Source organism: Mustelus asterias, chromosome 3, assembly GCF_964213995.1.
Source record: "Mustelus asterias chromosome 3, sMusAst1.hap1.1, whole genome shotgun sequence".
Classification (NCBI taxonomy): Eukaryota; Metazoa; Chordata; class Chondrichthyes; order Carcharhiniformes; family Triakidae; genus Mustelus; species Mustelus asterias.
Window position 1 is genome coordinate 116,863,377 of NC_135803.1, and position 19,321 is coordinate 116,882,697.

The window sequence follows — 19,321 nt, forward strand, 5'->3', positions numbered from 1 at the left end:
ACACAGAGGGTGGTGGGGGCCTGGAATGCACTGCCAAGCAAGGTGATTGAGGCGGACACACTGGGATCGTTTAAGACTTATCTAGATAGCCACATGAACAGACTGGGAATAGAGGGGTACAAAAGAATGTTCTAGTGGGCACATGAGCGGCGCAGGCTTGGAGGGCCGAAGGGCCTGTTCCTGTGCTGTATTGTTCTTTGTTCTTTGAAGCTTTTCCAAACGTACATCACCCCCATCATGGGAACTGAAACTGGACAGATAATTGTGGAAAGATAAAATTATGTGCTTTGTTTTGTACCGATGAATCAGTATCTCTCTGTGTTGAACTTTATTTGGAAGGAGTACTGAGGGTAGCAGGGCACAGATTGTACTCTGGGTGAAAGACTTCAATGTCCATCACTAAGAGTGGCTCAGTAGCACTACTATAAGGATTTATCTGCCAGACAAGTCCTGTGGCAGCTTGTGAGTGAACCAACATGGGGGAAAAACCTACTTGATGTCATCCTCACCTAATTCCCCATCTGTCCATGACATTATTGCTGTAGAATTTTATTCAACCACCATCTGTAACCATATGGTCTGACACATCCCTCAGTCAACCATTATCATCAAGCCAGGAGATCAACCCTGAATCAATGAGGAGGGAAAGAGAGCATTTGATTTGATTTTGATTTGTTATTGTCACATGTATTAACATACAGTGAAAAATATTGTTTCTTGCGCGCTATACGGACAAAACATACCATTCATAGAGAAGGAAAGGCGAGAGTGCAGAATGTAGCATTACAGTCATAGCTAGGGTGTAGAGAAAGATAAACTTAATGCAAGATAAGTCCATTCTCCATTCAAAAGTCTGACAGCAGCAGGGAAGAAGCTGTTCTTGAGTCGGTTGGTACGTGACCTCAGACTTTTGCATCTTTTTCCCGAAGGAAGAAAGTGAAAGAGAGAATGTCCGGGATGCCTGGGGTCCTTAATTATGCTGGCTGCTTTGCTGAGGCAGCGGGAAGTGTAGTCAGAGTCAATGGATGGGAGGCTGGTTTGTGTGATGGATTGGGCTACATTCACTATCTTTTGTAGTTCCTTGCAGTCTTGGGCCAAGCAGGAGCCATACCAAGCTGTGATACAACCAGAAAGAATGCTTTCTATGGTGCATCTGTAAAAGATGGTGAGAGTTGCAGCTGACGTGCCAAATTTCCTCAGTCTTCTGAGAAAGTAGAGGCGTTGGTGAGCTTTCTTAACTATAATGTCGGCATGGAGGGACCAGAACAGGTTGTTGATGATCCGGACACCTAAAAACTTGAAGCTCTCCACCCTTTCTACTTCGTCCCCATTGATGGAGACAGGGGCATGTTCTCCTTTACGTTTCCTGAAGTCAATGACCATCTCCTTGATTTTGTTGACATTGAGGGAGAGATTGTTGTTGTCGCACCAGATTCTCTATCTCATTCCTGTACTCTGTCTCATCATTGTTTGAGATCTGGCCCACTACGGTGGTGTCATCAGCAAACTTGAAAATCGAATTGGAGGGAAATTTGGCCAGACAGTCATGGGGTGTCTAAGGAGTATAGTAGTGGGCTGAGAACACAGCCTTGTGGGGCACCGGTGTTGAGGATGATCGTGGAGGAGGAATTGTTGCCTATCCTTACTGATTGTGGTCTGTGAGTTAGGAAGTTCAGGATCCAGTTGCAGAGGGAGGTGCCGAAGCCCAGGCCATGGAGTTTGGAGATGAGTTTCGTGGGAATAATAGTGTTGAAGGCTGAGTTGTAGTTAATAAATAGATGCCCAGAGCAGCACAGCCATACCTAAAAATCAGATGCCAATTTTGTCAAGCTGCAACACAAGACTACCAGCAAGCTAGATAGAGTTGAGCAATCCCAGAACTAATGGATCAGATCAAAGCTCTACAGTCTTGCCACATTCCGGTGTAAATGGTGGTGGATAATTAAGGAACAAACCTGAGGTGAAGGCTCCATGAACATCGCTGTCATTAATGATTGAGGGTCCAGCATTGTGGTGAAAAGGCATTTGCAACCATTTCAGCCAGAAGTATATAGAATGAATGATCCATCGCCGCCACCTACTGAGATTCACAGCATCACATATGCCAGTATTCAGAAAGTTCAGTTCACTCCTATTGTCAAATAACAACTGGAGGCCCTGAATACAGCAAACACAATGGGCTGTGATAATAGCCTGACTATAGTCTGTAAAGACTCTGCTCTAAAATTAGTTGTGCCCCTAGCCAAGCTGTCCCAAGTATAGCTCCAATACCGGCATCTACCACACAATGTGGAAAATTACGGGGTTATGTCCTGTAAAAAGTAGGGGAAATCATTCTATTCACAATCAGCAGCAAAGCAATGGAAGGTGTCGATGGAAAGTACTGAGCAATAACCTGCTCATCAATTCACAGTTTGTTCCACCATGTATGTATGCTCAGCTTGGGAACTCATTACAGCCTTGGCCCAAACCTGGACAAAAGAGCTGAATTGCAGAAGTGAGCGTTATTATCCTGGATTTGACCAATTGCGATATCATGGAGCCCTAGCAAAATTGAAGTCAATGATAATCCGGGCAAACTCTCCACTGATTGGAGACATGTCCAGCACAAAGGCAATGAGCAGCAACAAATGCTGGCCTTGTCAGCAACACTCATGTAAGAGTACTGAAAAAACAGGAAGATATGGTTGTTGGAGGTCAATCATCTCAGCCCCAGAACATTGCTGTAGGGGTTCCTCAGTGCATTGTCTTTCACCTATCTATCTTCAGCTGCTTTCTAAAGCAGCATAAGGCCAGAAATGGGGATGTTTGCTGATTCCAAAGTGTTCAGACTCGATCGGCCAAATGGGCTCCCTTTGTACTGTAGGGATTCAAGAGGCAACTAGATAGATACATGAATAGGCAGGAAATAGGGATATGGACCACACACAGGCAAGAAAATATTAGAGAGGCATCTGTGTCGGCACAAACTTGGGCCGAAGGGCCTGTTCCTGTGCTGTACTTTTCTTTGTTCTTTGTTCTTTGTTCAGTACCATTCACAGCTCCTCATGCTGAAGCAGCTGGGTCTGCAGGCAACTGGACCTGGACAACATGAATGCTAGACAATTGGCAAGTAACATTTGCACCACACAAGTGCTAGAGCAGTGACTATCTCCAGCAAGCGAGTATCTGAACTATTTCCCCCTTGACATTCAATGGCGTTACCATCACTGACTCCCCCACCATCAATGCCAGGGGGTGGGTGGTTTCCTTTGGCAAAAGCTGGACCAGCCGTAAAAAATATTGTGGGTACAGGAGCAAGTCAAAAGCTGAAAATTCTGTGACCAATAACTTGCCTCCTGAGCACAAGTTAGGAGTTTGATAGAATACTCTCCACTTGTCTAAATGAGTGCTGCTCCACAATGCTCAAGCTCAACATCACCCAGGACAAAGCAGCCCATTTGATTAGCATCTCTTCCACTCAACACATGGACCGAGGCAGTTCAACAAGGTGGGCTGAACACCACCTTCTCAAGGGCAATATGAATGGGTGACAAATGTTGGACGTGACAGTGACACACATCTCATAAATGATGCAAAAAATATTATTTCAGTTCATGGGAAACAGCATTGGGAATGTGTAAGAATCACTAATCTCTTCCCAGCAAACATTTGCACATGATTGTTTGTCAATTTCTTACAAAAAAAAGTCTTAACCTTAAATTGAAATGATTTTGTTTTCTAGAGTTGGGCCTTACAAACGGACAGGAGCTAGCTGTTGCTGATATAACGACGCCTCAAACAGTGCTTTTCAAACTCCATTTTACTACTTGACTGATTTTGAAGACATTCTGAACAAATTGTACAAAAAATACATTTATGAAAAATATTGATCTGTTTATTATCAGCGTCCTAGACTTTGTCACTTTCTAACAGGCTTGGATTTGAAGTTAGATATATTTGCTAGTACCACATCAGGCCAAAAATAGTTGAAGGTGCATTGTACATATTATGTTTAAAATGGGATATGACCTAAGTTGCCAATTTAAAGATATAGCAGTAGCATTGTGTATAGGAAACTAGGGCATGTACTGTTCCTCCTCTTGATTTCATGCACTGTAACCTCTAATTATCGAGTTAAGATTGATTTACAGTAAGAAAACAAGGAATCATATTGTTTCAAAAACGTAATGAGTTTTTATCAATTTGTCAAATATGTTTTTGTTCTGTGTTGCAATTTAGGTTTTATATTTATTGAATGGAGTATTAGCTCGAACAAACATGTCCAGTTTATTTAAACATGCATTGACTAATGTCCTTAAACATGATATTTAATTAGCCTGGAAACTAGACTCATTTCAAAAATGGAAAGTTATCTGCCCACCACTTACTACCATTTTTGGCTATGAATATTTTTAAATGCTGCAAAAAATGTTACTTTAAACCAAAAACTCCTCTTTCCTTGTGATGTGCTGTACAGTGGAGCCCCATTTCAGAATCTGTTACAACTGAGATTTTTTTAAATTCTAAAATGTACAGTAACCTTCATTCCTTTGCAAATTCTCAAAGTTGTGAATACTGTAATAAAATGAGCAATAATACTCGATTAGGAGTTTTACATCAGTCTGCAACAATAGCTTATGTTTATAAAGCAGCTTAACATAAAATGTTGGAAATTTTGCTTGATTGTAAACCAATGTAAGTTAGTGAAAGTGAGTACAGGTGTGATAGGGGAACAGGACTTGCTGCAAGAAATCAAGTGCAATAGGGTTTCGAATTACTCTAAATTAATGGAGAGCGAAATGTGGAAGACCAACCAGGAGGATATTGGAGTAGTCAAATCTAAAGGTAATGAAGGCATGATGAGGCATTAGCAACAGATGAACCGAGATGGGGCAAAGTCAGGCAATGTTACAAAGGTAGGAAAGAGGCAGTTTTAATTATGGCAGAATGTGAGATCATAAGCTCATGGGGTTAAATGTGGGTTGTGAACAGCCTGGCTTACTCTTTTTAGCGAGAGGGGTGGAGTTGGTAGCTAAGGAATGGAGTTTGGAGTGAGGTTCAAAAACAATGGCTGGAATCTTCCCAATATTTAATTGGAGGAAATTTGTGCTCATCAATTACTGGACGTCGGACAAACAATTACTGGACATCATTCCTCCTAACAGTGGAGGAATTGAGGAGTGGCGGTGTGGTAGCATACATGTGAAAACTAACACTAAATTTGGGTATTACTGAGGGGAAACATGGAGATGAAAAATAGGAGGGGCCAGTAAATCTTCATTGGGGGGGGGGGGGGGGGGGGTGGCATCAGAGGTAACGGTGTGGGAGTGGAAAGAGAAACTTGATGTTATTTTCAGGCTATGGTTAGAGATCAGTCTGACCCAGCTGGACAACAGTAAAGAGGTATTGAAGTAAAATACTGTGACAAACTCTGTCAAAAGCAGCAGATAGTTTGAGAAGGACGAAGAGGGAAAGTTTCTATTTGGCACAGTTATATAGGATATCACTTGTGACTTCACAGGGATGGAAACTGACTGGAAGGGTTCAAGTATAGAATTCTGGGAAAGATGGGAAACTGTTGGAAGGACTTTTGAGACCAGGAAGATTGGAGATGGTCTGGTAGTTTGCAAGAAAAGTGAGGTCGAGGTTTTTGAGGGGAGGGGTGCTAACATCTAATTTAAAAGACAGAGGGGCGAGATCTGTGCGAGAACTGTTTCCAGTATCGATTAATGTGAGGGCCAAGAGGGGAAGTTGTGTGATCAGCTTAATGGGAATCGAATCATGAGAATACGAGATGGATCTCTGACAAGGTGAGCTCAGAGGGCATGAAGGGAGATGGGAGAGAAACTTGAGAAAAGGTGAGCTTGTGGAAGGGAGGGATGTGACAGAGGTAGCTAATTGGATTATATAAATCTTGTCAAGCCCATGTTAAGAAAAAGCTCCTTTATTTTTGTTGGCGGTGAGGGGTATGGGGAAAAGCCTGAAGTCATAATGCTTATTTGGCAATCCGAGGCAGATGTGATGGGGCAATTGAACAATTCTATTGGTAAGGGGAAAAGGGAGAGGGTAAGTATTTGTTCTCTTTTTAGGTCAAACCAAACCAAGTAAACAAGTATTTGTCTTCAGGGCATTGTCCTAATTCAGGCTCTCATTGTAATATGCTTGAAAAGCAGTAGTTTTCTTTGTATATTTTTAAAAAGGGACAAAACGACATTTTGCAACTATTGAATGTCAAGACAGCATCTGTAAAGAGAGACGCAAAGTTAACATTTCGGGTTGAAGACCTTTCATCACAACAGGGTGGTTGCACCCACCCTAAACTTGAAGTTCCCGTGTATGCAGAATTCCTGAGGTTTTTCTGAGAATAATTAGATATGATATTTTCACCCACTGGAGACTTGTCATGACGGTTGTTACTGAAATAGAAGAGAAAATGCAAAAATAATTAGGTGAACCAGGCAGAACCAAGAGGACTGGGAGAGGGATCGTAAGGTATGGTGGCATACTGGTTATGTTACTAGATGAGTAAACCAGAGATGTGTTCAAATCCCACTGGCAATTGGGGAATTAAAATTGATTTAATTAAATAAATCTACTGCAGGGCTACATTCGCGGCCAGGTGTCCCTTGCGAGGGAGCATGTGGTGTCCACTGGCACTATTGAGGCTTTTCATGCCTGCTGGGCACCACAGACTTGGATGTCTTCTTGACCCCTTTAATCACATTTTAATTTGTTTTAAGTTTTATTTATGATTTATTTTAGTTCAAGGCAATACCCCTTTAAGGGGTCTTTTTGCCCCTCAGTTTGTTTAATTTAGTTTAATTGTTTTGTACAAAAGAGTTGGACTAAACAGTAATTCAATAATGGCATCAATGAAATGACTGGATTGTTATAAAATTTGTCTTTATTTATTAGTGTCACAAGTAGGCTTATATTAACACTGCAATGAAGTTACTGTGGAAATCCCCTAGTAGCCACACTGCGACGCCTGTTTGGGTACACTGAGGAAGAATTTGGCATGGCCAAGGCTAAATTCTTTCAAACTGTGGGAGGAAACCGGAACACCCTGGAGGAAACCAATGCAGACACGGGAGAACGTGCAGACTCCGCACAGACAATGACTCAAGCCAACAATGGAATCCCAGTGTTGCAAATATTATTGCATTTAAACAGTGCACTCTTGAATACATACGAGCATATGGATTAGGAGCAGGAGTAGACCATTCGGCCTTCAAGTCTGCTCCATCATTCAATAAAATCATGGCTGATCTGATTGTAACCTTAATTCTACATTCTAGCCTATCCCCATTAACCTTCCAACCCTTGCTTATCAAGAATCTATATATCTCTGTTTTAAAAATATTAAAAGACTGCTTCCTTTTGAAGAAGGGTTCCAAAGACCCTCAACCCTCTGAGCAAAAATAATCTGCTCATCGCTGTCCTAAATGAGCAACCTGTCAAGACCCCTCAGGATCTGAAGTGTTTCAATCAAGCCACCTCTTACTCTGAAGTCCAGCAGATAAAAACCTAGCCTATCCGACTTTTCCTCATAAGAACACCCACTCAATCCAGATATTAGTTTAGTAAACCCTCTCTGAACTACTTCCATTTACATCCTTCATTAAATGAGACCAATACTGTACACAGTGCTCCAGATATGGTCTCACTAATGCCTGGATAACAAGCATAACCTCCCTATTTTTGTATTCAATTCCCATCACAAATTATTTCATTAGCTTTCATTCTAACCTTTAGCAATTAATGTATGAGGACATCTAGAATCCTATGCATCTCCGGGTTCTGCAATCTCAAACCATTTTATTTTTCCTGGCAAAATTGACAATTTCATACTTTCCCACATTATACCCCATTTGCCAGGTCATTGCCCACTCACTTAATTTATCTATATCCCCTTGTAGCAGCCTTATTTCCACTTCACATTTTACTATTTCACTTATCTTTGTGTCATTGGCAGTCATCCTAACACAATCTACCAGTGCAGTCTTCCCCCCCTCCCCCACAGGTATATTCAAACATATTGCACGTAAAGGCCTTATACTGTCTATGAGTAAAAGGAACAAAAATGTACCAAGAACATTCTTGCACACTATTATGCAAAATCTGATTAGAAATGTCCTTAGTTTTCATTTTTGTTTAAGTATATCTTATGCACCTACATTGAGACTTAACACGAGTAGGGATGCTATTTTTGGTTTGACATAAAAAGTTATGCTATGAATGGTTCTTTACCTCAATAATGTGATGCTTTGCACTGCATGGTGTCAGCAAGGTTTGTATAATCAAAACAATAGCTACTGATTGCTAACCTCAAGCAGGCATCTGAGTGGCCACCTGTCAGAGTGGACTGGGATTTAGATTTAATAATCTTCATGTGTGAGAAAGTTGACTCACAAAGGTAGGTGGTTCTGACAAATGATGTCAAGTACATTCAGTTAATTTACATTGCTGAGACGTCTCTTTAAAAAAAAAGCTGAATTTAACAGCCAGGCTTTCATTGAATCCCTACAATGCAGAAGGAGGCCATTTGGCCCATTGGGTGCACCAACCACAATCCCACCCAGGCCCTATTCCCGTAATCCCACATATTTCCCCTGCTTATCCCCCTGACACTAGAGTCAATTTAGCATAGCCAATCAACCTAACCTGCACATCTTTGGATTGTGGGAGGAAACCAGAGCACTTGGAGGAAACCCACGCAGACAAGAGGAGAATGTGCAAACGCCACACAGACAGTGACCCGAGGTTGGAATTGAACCTGGGTCCCTGGCGCTATGAGACACTGTGCCACCGTGTCTTCTAGCATGTCTTTGTCTTCTAGCTGCTTGTATTCCACATCTTTTGTGGCCTAAATCACCTTAATTTCAGCTAACAGGTATCTAAATCTCTGCAGAAATGTATCTCTGTTCAGCCACCTGACATCAGTGTGCAACAAGAGGTTTGTGTGCTCTGATTGTATTTCAGTTGAGACCAAAAGAAGTGCCTCTGCAGACTTCCGGCCTGAATGGAATATATAAATCTTGGACGTAATTTTTTTATTTTTTTTATTTTATACTTTTCCAATTCAATCAAATCAAATCCAATTCAGAGTCTCAACAAGTTGAGACATTTCAGATCCAGGCTGACAAGACAGGGCGAGCGACCAAACCACCCTGTCCTGGGCCCCATCCACATGAGCCAAGCTGATTGGAGAAGGGGCAAGACTTGAGTTCATTTGCATCTTAGCCAAAAGGCCGAGATGCCGCCTTTAAAAATTGCTTCATATGAAACATATGAAGCTTCAATGTAACCTAATGACCTCACCCAAGTGCAGCATCCTGTCCATACTACACTTGATCTTAGCCAAAAGGTAATCTTGGACATAATATGCATGATATCTTTCACATTCAACATTTTAGCACACAAAGCCTGCTGATGAAGTATGCAGTGGTCAGGAAACATGGTGTCACTTTTATGTAGAGCAGTGAACCCATTGATATGGCAAGTTATAGCAGGTGCTCCATCAGTGGTCATGGATACAAGTTTGTGAATCAGCAACTGCATATTGTCAATGAAGTTCTTGAATGCCTGATAAATGTTCTCCCCTTGAGTTTTTCAAGAGATGATTTTGAGCCTTTCCTCTTTTGCAGCCATGTTATCAAATACCATTCAAATAAAAATGCATAACTATGAAGTATCGATCAAATCTGTAAGCCAGTCAAATTGAAGTGAAAAGAACATGTCTTTTTTCAGTTGTTTGCCCAAACCCTCTGCCATTATCTCACAGCGCCACATCAGTGTTTCTGGAGAGCTAAACTCCCTTAATAGTGGACACACATTTTCTGATTTCTTTCTACAATTTTGAAACAATAACTCTGCTGTCTCTAAAAATACTTTTTTGACTATTTCCTCATCCTGAAAAGGTTTTGTGTGTTCTGCAAGTATACAACTCAACCGAAACAATGCCATTGTTGCTACCTTTGATTTTGAGTTGAGCCTGTTAAAGGTCAATTGTTGGCTAGTAAGCTAAGATTTCAATTTGTTGATTTTTCTCTTTCAAAGTTCACTTTTGGGACATACCTCTTGTGAATGGTTTTGAAATGCCCTCACCACGTTTCCGTTCTTGGCAAGCGCTATACTTGTGTGGCAGATCAGAGAGACACATTTGGAATGTGTCATTGTACAAAAATATTCTTCCTCTTACCACTCCTTGTGAAAGCGGTAAGTTTTAGATTTCTTGATACTTGGCCCAACACTCATTTTAAGACTCGAACCTAAAAATAAAAAATGAGAAAAGAATAGATTGGTAAAGTATATCAGATTATTTTAATTATATCAATGAGTAAATGCAACCTCCTGCCTATATTGAACTGCTACCTTCAATGAAGACAATTGACATGGTAGCGAGTTAGTAAAAACGTACAATGTAGCTATCAAACTTGTGCAGCCACACGTCCGGCAACCTTATTCTAACTCCAGAAAGAAGGGGTCAAAAATCTAGAATGTCACTGAATGAGGAGAAGCTCACTGTGAGGGTGGGGAATGGAAGGAGAACTATATGATGATATTTAGAGAGATAGCTAATACTATCAATAATTGGTACTTGGGGTGTGCTGATGCTTGCGATAATGGTTTGCCTGTGCTAGGATAGAGCAAGCGATCAGGGTTGCCAATGAGGTTAAACCTAGGCTTTACCTGATGCAAATTTTTAAAGCCACCTGGGCCTTTTGGCTAAGATGAAGCTCAGATCAAGCCCGGGAGGGCATGTAGTGCCTCACTCTGCCAGCTTGAACTTTGTTTGATCAAGCCCAAGATGGGATGTACATTTTTGTCTTGTCAGCTTGGATCCGGTCTGTCCCTTGTGTGGGACTCTGATTGGACTTAATTGGATTTTTTGATTAGGAATAAGGTACCAAAAGGTACAAAAAAATGTCTACTTGAAACTAGTTCTAATTTTCCCTTCCTTATCAATCTTTTATTCTATTCATTTTCAGAATCTGTAATATCATTGGATTTTACTCTGTAACTACACTTTAAAATTAAATGGCTCGGTTTTAACTTTCTTTTGGGCAATTAACAGTCAAGGTAATTGGGGGAAACAGGAAAAACAAATGTTTGTGAAGAAGCAAACTTGTTTTATGATGGAGTTCTATGATTTGAGTCTTGAACTGAAGCTGTTTTAATGGCCACAATATGATTAAGTGTTTGCTTTTAAATCAGTATGACGGAATCATTAAAGCAGTCTGAACTTAGGATGGCCTTGTTTTTTTATATTCTGTCCAATCATCTGACCTGCCACCCATTTTTGCACCATTAAATGCTTTTTCTTTTCGCTTCTTGGCCTTTTGGCTAAGATCAAGTGTAGTATGGATAGGATGCTGCGCTTGGTTGAGGTCATTAGGTTACATTTAAACTTCATTTGAAGCAATTTTTAAAAGCGGCATCTCGGCCTTTGGCTAAGATGCAAATGAGACCAAGCCTTGGAGGAGGAGAGTCTGCACCTACTCCAATCAGCTTGGCTCATGTAGATCAGGCCCAAGACAGGAGTGGAGGCCCTGTCTTGTCAGCTTAGATTGGAAATGTCTCAACTTGTTGAGACTCTGAATTGGACTTGATTTGATTGAATTGGAAAAGTATTTTAAAAATGCTTTTTTCTTTAAGTTTGATGCTATCTTTATTTTTTCTTAGTTAACCACAGTTGTGGGTCCTCCCCTTAGAATTTTTCTTTCTTGTTGGAATGTACCTATTCTGCATATTCTGAAATACTCCCTTCAATGTCTGCATCTCTATTGACCTAATTTGCTAATTCACTTGAGCTAGCTCTGCTTTCTTGCCCCCATCATTGTCCTTATTTAAGTTTAAAATATTAGTCTTGAACCCATTCTTTTCTCCCTCAAACTAAATGTAAAATTCAATCATATTGTGATTGCTGCCTTCACTATGAGCTTGTTAATTGTTCCTATCTCATTTCACAATACCAGGTCTAGTATAGCCTGCTCTCTGATTGATGTCAGAATGTGCTGTCCTAAGAAACTATCCCAAAAACTTTCTATGAATTCCTCATCCAGATGACTCTTGCACATCTGATTTTCCCAATCTATATGTAGATTAAAATCTTCATGACTTTTACTGTATTTTTCTGATGATTCAAATTCACTCCTCCTATTGGCTATAGGATGCAATTCATCTTGTGTCACCCCAATTTTGCAATAATCCCCCCTATGGGTCATAAACTCTAGAAGTTTGCATTCCATCACAAACAAATGCATACCTCCTTTCGGTTGCAGAGAAGCCATAAATAAAGTCACATTCTCTTGAATATTTCTGATCACAAGCCCCACACTCAAACTATTAAAATCAACAGTTAAGACCACATCTTATCATAATATCAAAGAATTAAGGTTTCCTCTCTGGCACAGGTCAATAAAAGCAATGCATTGCTTGTTTAAACATAACGCCATCCTAAATTCAGGCTGTTTTAGCTTTTCCTCATCCTGATTTAAAAACAAACACTTCATCGTATTGTGGCCATTGAAACAGCTTCAGTTCAAGACTCAAATGAGCTCCATCATAAAACAATAAAACAAGTTTGCTTCTTCACATACATCCGTTTTTCCTGATCCCAAATTACCTTGACTGTTAATTGCCCAACAAAACTGAGCCATTTATTTTTAAGGTGTGGTTACAGAATAAAATCCATAGATATTACGAATTCTGAAAATAATAGAATTATCAAAATCTTACACTAGAACACTGGTCCCAGCATGGTTCAGGTGTAGACCATCCCAACAGTAGAACGCCCACTTTGCCTAATACTGGTGCCAATACCCCATAAACTGGAACCCACTTCTCCTGCACCAGTCTTTGAGCCATGTATTCATCTATTTAATTGAATATGCCCTGTGCTAATTTGCACGTGGCTCAGGTAATAGTCCAGAGATTATTACCTTTGAGGTTCTGATTTTTAATTTAGTGTCTCACTCCTCATACTCTCTACTTTCCTAGTTCTATTTATGTCATTGGTACCTCCATGGATGTGGAAACGGGATCCTTTCCCTACCAATACAGGTTCCTCTTAAGACCTGAGCAAATTATCCCGAATACTGGCGCTGTACTGTCCCCTAATACCACTGCATTCCATTTTGCTCCCCCTTATCCTACTAAAACTGTGGCAGTAACTATTCAAGAATTTTATTTTCGCATATTATACTTTGATGTCAGGTTTCTCCCCTCAGCCATTGGCTTTTGTCAGAATTGTTTCACAAAGTTGGGCAAAATTCTGGTACCTAGCATTCTGCATTTCAGTCCAAATTGTAATTCTTGGCATGCTATCTGTAACACTGTTGAGCACAGTCTTGATATCCATGTGTGCACCTATGTGCAGCAAAAGCCACGAGGGAGTAATCAGAAGTTAGGGTCATCTTTCATTATTCTATTATCTGAAGAATTGCAAATGGCACATGAACACTGCACAATCATCAAAGAACATCCTGACTACTAGCCTTATAATGGAGGGAAGGTATTGATGAAGCAACTGAAGATAGTTGGGGCTAGGACACTACCCTAAGGCACTCCTGCAGCAGTGTGCTGGGCTGAGATGAGCAGTCTCCAACAGTAGAACCCCCACTTTGCCTAATACCACCTTTCATTGTGTTAGCTATGACTCTAATCAATGGAGAGTTTCCCCCCTGATTCCCACAACTTCATTTTTGCTAGGGCTCCTTGGTGTTACTCTAAGTTAATGCTGCCTTGATGTCAAGGGCAGTCAATCTCACCCCTCCTCTTGAGTTCCGCTCTTTTGTCCATGTTTGGAACAAGGCCGTAAAAAGGTCAAGAGCTGAGTTGCCCTGGCACAATGCAAACTGAGCATCAATGCGGAGATTATTGTGGTGCAAGTACCATTTAACAGCACTGTCAATGAAACCTTCCATCACTTTACTGATGATCGAGAGAGTATACTGATGGGACTGTAATTGGTGGGTTTGCATTCGTCCTGTTTTTTTGTGTACAGGACATAGCTGGGTGGTTTCCCACAATATACGGTAGATGCCAGTGCTGTAAACTGCACTGGAACAGCTTGGAGGGGGTGCAGAAAGATCTAGAGAAAATATCTTCAGTATTATCACAGGATGTTGTCAAGGCCTGTAGTCTTCGCAGCCTGCAAAGCCTTCAACCATTTCTTCATCTCACTTGGAGTGAACTGAACTGCCTGTAGACTCGCATCTGTAATGCTGAGGACCTCAGGAAGAGGGCGAGATGGATCATCAACTCAGCACTTTTGGCCAAAGACAGTTGAAAATGCTTCAGTCCTGTTTTTTATCTCTCCCATAATTGAGGATGTGAATATTTGTTAGGCAGGGGGAGATTGACGTATGGCATATAGGAATCATGGGATACTTGACTTAAAACTAAAATCCGTCAAAGCTTGTATAATGTTTGTGAGGGATGATGAAATGAGATAGGGGAAGGGAAAGAGAGACATGAGAATGTGATTAAGGAAAAAAGAGATCAGTGGAATAAAATGGAAAGATCTCATTAAAGATTAAACAGCTGGTCCAGTGAATTTTGTGTAACTATATAAATTGATGTGGAGATGCTGGCGTTGGATTGGGGTGGGCACAGTAAGGAGTGATGGTCACCTGCTTCGAAAGCTTGTGATATCAAATAAACATTGTACTGTAGAACTCCTACAGGCCTTCACCTCGTATGTTTATTAATAAAGATCGCTCATTTGAACAAGATATCCGACTCTGGAGGAGTTTTGGTGTACCAGGGCAAGCCCTCATCCTTTCAGCCCCTCTGCCAGTTATTTGTTCAATTGTCCACAATTAATCACAACTAGATGTGGCAGGATTGCAGAGCATTGGTCTGATTTGCTGGTTGTGGGATTGTTAACCCTGTCTATTGTACATTGATTAAGTTGAGCAGAGCTTTTCTGTTCAGTGCTTCTGTTATGAGGAGGTAGCTGACTATTTCTACCTTCTTAACTTCGGAACACCCAGGCCAGAGGAACAGCAATAGTTTCATGCTGACACGATTGACGGCTCATGGAACCACCATTTTCTTTTCCAAAAAATACTTAAATCATCAGATTTCTAGAAATATACCACAAACATTTCAAACTAAATATTACAGAAAGTACAATAAATTTCATTTTTTTCCATACAGCATGTTGCATTCTGAGGAACCTCAATATAATTGAAAAACTCTTGCTTTCTCTACATTTCATGTCAAACAGGAATTTAACCCTGTAAAGTGAGGGACAATGCATTTTGAGAGGAGTAACAAGGTAAGGGAATACACAGTGAATGGTAGGACACCAGGAAGTACAGTGGACCAGAGGGACTTTGGGTACATGTCTAAAGATCCCTGAAGGCAATATGACGCAGAAATAAAGTGGCTAAAAAGGTGTATGGGATACTAGCCAAGGCATAGAATACAAGAACAGGATGTTATGATAGAGCTGTGAAAGGGTTAATAATCACACAATTTTAAAAATCACATAAACTACGATGAGAAAATAAAAGGTCTTTATAAAAGTCTTCACAGATAAGCATCAAGTCCTTTAGTCTGAGAGAATTCATGAAATCAGACATCTGGAACTGGAAGAAGGGAATGATACCAACAGAGACTGATACAAACTGGGACATCACTGGTAACGGAGGATCATTAGGGAGGCAGAGGCGGCCAGAGACAGAAGCTTTAGGGATACAGTTACTCCGAGGAATGAAAATAGATGGGTGACGGTGAGAGGGGCTGGGAGGAAGCAGTCAGTGCAGGGAGCCCCTGTGGTCGTTCCCCTTAGCAACAAGTATTCCGCTTTGGATACGGTTGAGGGGGATGACATACCAGTGGTGAGCCACAGTGAGAGGATCTCCAGCACTGTGTCCGTCTCTGTGGCTCGGGAGGGTAAGGGGGAGAGCGGGAGGGCAATAGTTATTGGGGACTCGTTAGTTAGAGGGATAGGAGGTTCTGTGGCAGCAAAAGAGACTCGAGGATGGTATGTTGCCTACCGGATGCCAGGGTCCGTGACGTCTCGGACCGTGTTTTCCGGATTCTTAAGGGGGAGGGGAAACAGTCACAAGTCGTGGTACACATTGGTACCAACGACATAGGTAAGAGAAGGGACGGGGATTTAAAACAGGAATTTCGGGAGCTGGGCTGGAACCTGAGAACCAAGACAAAACATGTGGTCATCTCTGGTACGTTACCGGTACCACGTGATAGCGAGTTGAGGAACAGGGAGAGAGTGCAGTTAAACATGTGGTTGCAGGGATGGTGTAGGAGGTAGGGTTTCAGATACATGGATAATTGGAACACATTCTGGGGAAGGTGGGACCTGTACAAACAGGACGGGGTGCACCTGAACCAGAGGGGCACCAATATCCTGGGAGGGAAATTTGATACGGCTCTTCAGGGGGGTTTAAACTAATTTGTCAGGGGAGTGGGAAAAGGAGTTGTAGTCCAGAAGTCAGTGTTGAGGGTGGTGAGGTATTGGGGAAGGTATCAAGGTCAAGGATGGGTACCGGTAGACAGGAAGGTGGGTTGAAGTGTGTCTACTTCAATGCAAGGAGCATCCGGAACAAGGTAGATGAACTTGGGGCGTGGATTGGTACTTGGGACTACGATGTTGTGGCTATTACGGAGACGTGGGTAGAACAAGGACAGGAATGGTTGTTGGACGTTCCGGGGTATAGATGTTTCAGTAAGTGTAGGGAAGCTGGTAAAAGAGGTGGAGGAGTAGCATTGTTAATCAAGGATAGTTTAACGGCTGCGGAAAGGCACTTCGAGGGGGATCTGCACACTGAGGTAATATGGGCTGAGGTTAGAAATAGGAAAGGAGCGGTCACGTTGTTAGGAGTTTACTATAGGCCCCCAAATAGTAATAGAGATGTGGAGGAAGAAATTGCTAAGCAGATTATGGATATGTGTGGGGGTCACAGGGTAGTTGTCATGGGGGACTTTAACTTTCAAAATATTGATTGGAACCTTTGTAGGTCAAATAGTTCGGATGGGGCAGTTTTTGTGCAGTGTGTGCAGGAGGGTTTCCTGACACAATATGTGGATAGGCCGGCAAGAGGTGAGGCCACATTGGATTTGGTACTGGGAAATGAACCGGGCCAAGTGTTAGATTTGGTTGTGGGAGAGCACTTTGGAGATAGTGACCACAATTCGGTGTCTTTTGCTATTGCAATGGAGAGGGATAGGGCCGTACGGCAGGGCAAGGTTTACAATTGGGGGAGAGGTAATTATGATGCGATTAGGCAAGAATTAGGGGGCATAAGATGGGAACAGAAACTGTCAGGGAAAGGCACTAATGAAAAGTGGAACTTTTTCAAGGAACAAATACTGGGTGTCCTTGATAGGTATGTCCCTGTCAGGCAGGGAGGAAATGGCCGAGTGAGGGAACCATGGTTCACGAAAGAGGTGGAATGTCTTGTGAAAAGGAAGAGGGAAGCTTATGTAGGGATGAGGAAACAAGGTTCAGATGGCTCGATTGAGGGTTACAAGTTAGCAAGGAATGAGCTGAAAAAGGGGCTTAGGAGAGCTAGGAGGGGACATGAGAAGTCCTTGGCGGGTTGGATCAAGGAAAACCCCAAGGCTTTTTACTCTTATGTGAGGAATAAAAGAATGACCAGGGTGAGGTTAGGGCCGGTCAAGGACAGTAGTGGGAACTTGTGTATGGAGTCAGTAGAGATAGGAGTGGTGATGAATGAATACTTTTCTTCAGTGTTCACCAAGAAGAGGGGCCATGTTTTTGAGGAAGAGAAGGTGTTACAGGCTAATAGGCTGGAGGAAATAGATGTTCGGAGGGAGGATGTACTGGCAGTTTTGAATAAACTGAAGGTCGATAAGTCCCCTGGGCCTGATTAAATATATCCTAGGATTTTTTGGGAGGCAAGGGATGAGATTGCAGAGCCTTTGGTTTTGACCTTTGGGTCCTCACTGTCCACGGGGATGGTGCCAGAGGACTGGAGAGTGGCGAATGTTGTTCGTCTGTTTAAGAAAGGGAATAGAAATGACCCTGGTAATTATAGACCGGTTAGTCTTACTTCGGTGGTTGGTAAATTGATGGAAAAGGTCCTTAGGGATGGGATTTACGACCATTTAGAAAGATGCGGATTAATCCGGGATAGTCAGCACGGATTCGTGAAGGGCAAGTCGTGCCTCACAAATTTGATTGAATTTTTTGAGGAGGTAACTAAGTGTGTTGATGAAGGTAGGGCAGTTGATGTCATATACATGGATTTTAGTAAGGCGTTTGATAAGGTCCCCCATGGTCGGCTTATGATGAAAGTGAGGAGGTGTGGGATAGAGGGAAAGTTGGCCGATTGGATAGGTAACTGGCTATCTGATCGAACTCAGAGGGTGGTGGTGGATGGAAAATTTTCAGACTGGAGGCAAGTTGCTAGCAGAGTGCCACATGGATCAGTGCTTGGTCCTCTGCTCTTTGTGATTTTTATTAATGACTTAGAGGAGGGGGCTGAAGGGTGGATCAGTAAATTTGCTGATGACACCAAGATTGGTGGAGTAGTGGATGAGGTGGAGGGCTGTTGTAGGCTGCAAAGAGACATAGATAGGATGCAAAGCTGGGCTGAAAAATGGCAAATGGAGTTTAACCCTGATAAATGTAAGGTGATTCATTTTGGTAGGACTAATTTAAATGTGGATTGCAGGGTCAAAGGTAGGGTTCTGAAGACTGTGGAGGAACAGAGAGATCTTGGGGTCCATATCCACAGATCTCTAAAGGTTGCCACTCAAGTGGATAGAGCTGTGAAGAAGGCCTATTTTTTTTTTACTTTTCCAATTCAATCAAATCAAATCCAATTCAGAGTCTCAACAAGTTGAGACATTTCAGATCCAGGCTGACAAGACAGGGCGAGCGACCAAACCACCCTGTCCTGGGCCTGATCTACATGAGCCAAGCTGATTGGAGAAGGGGGTGGTTCCTCCTCCAAGACTTGAGCTCATTTGCATCTTAGCCAAAAGGCCGAGATGCCGCTTTAAAAAATTTCTTCATATGAAGCTCCAGTGCAACCCAATGACCTCAACCAAGTGCGGCCGACCATGGGCTGCCGACCATACTACACTTGATCTTAGCCAAAAGGCCTATTTTTAAAAAATACTTTTCCAATTCAATCAAATCAAATCCAATTCAGAGTCTCAACAAGTTGAGACATTTCAGATCCAGGCTGACAAGACAGGACGGGAGACCAAAACCACCCTGTCCTGGGCCTGATCTACATGAGTCAAGCTGATTGGAGAAGGGGGAGGATCCTCCTCCAAGACTTGAGCTCATTTGCATCTTAGCCAAAAGGCCGAGATGCCGCTTTTAAAAATT

At 42.0% G+C, this 19,321-nt stretch overlaps 2 protein-coding genes and 1 pseudogene across 4 annotated transcripts in view; all 3 read left to right on the top strand.

Moving 5' to 3' along the window:
• uba3 (ubiquitin-like modifier activating enzyme 3) overlaps positions 1–4,583 on the top strand; it is a 35,296-nt gene extending 30,713 nt beyond the window's left edge. For all 3 annotated transcript variants that reach the window (XM_078209470.1, XM_078209472.1, XM_078209471.1), the window contains one exon: positions 3,725–4,583. In XM_078209470.1, the coding sequence (XP_078065596.1) occupies positions 3,725–3,813 (89 nt within the window). In that variant the 3' untranslated portion in view covers positions 3,814–4,583. The remainder of the gene's footprint in view (positions 1–3,724) is intronic.
• A 1,180-nt stretch (positions 4,584–5,763) lies between these two features.
• The window catches only part of eogt (EGF domain-specific O-linked N-acetylglucosamine (GlcNAc) transferase), a 79,513-nt gene continuing 65,955 nt past the window's right edge, over positions 5,764–19,321 (top strand). Inside the window, exon 1 of the mRNA XM_078210151.1 lies at positions 5,764–5,792. Within this exon, the coding sequence (XP_078066277.1) occupies positions 5,764–5,792 (29 nt within the window). The remainder of the gene's footprint in view (positions 5,793–19,321) is intronic.
• Positions 11,309–11,412, top strand: LOC144491940 (U2 spliceosomal RNA; annotated as a pseudogene).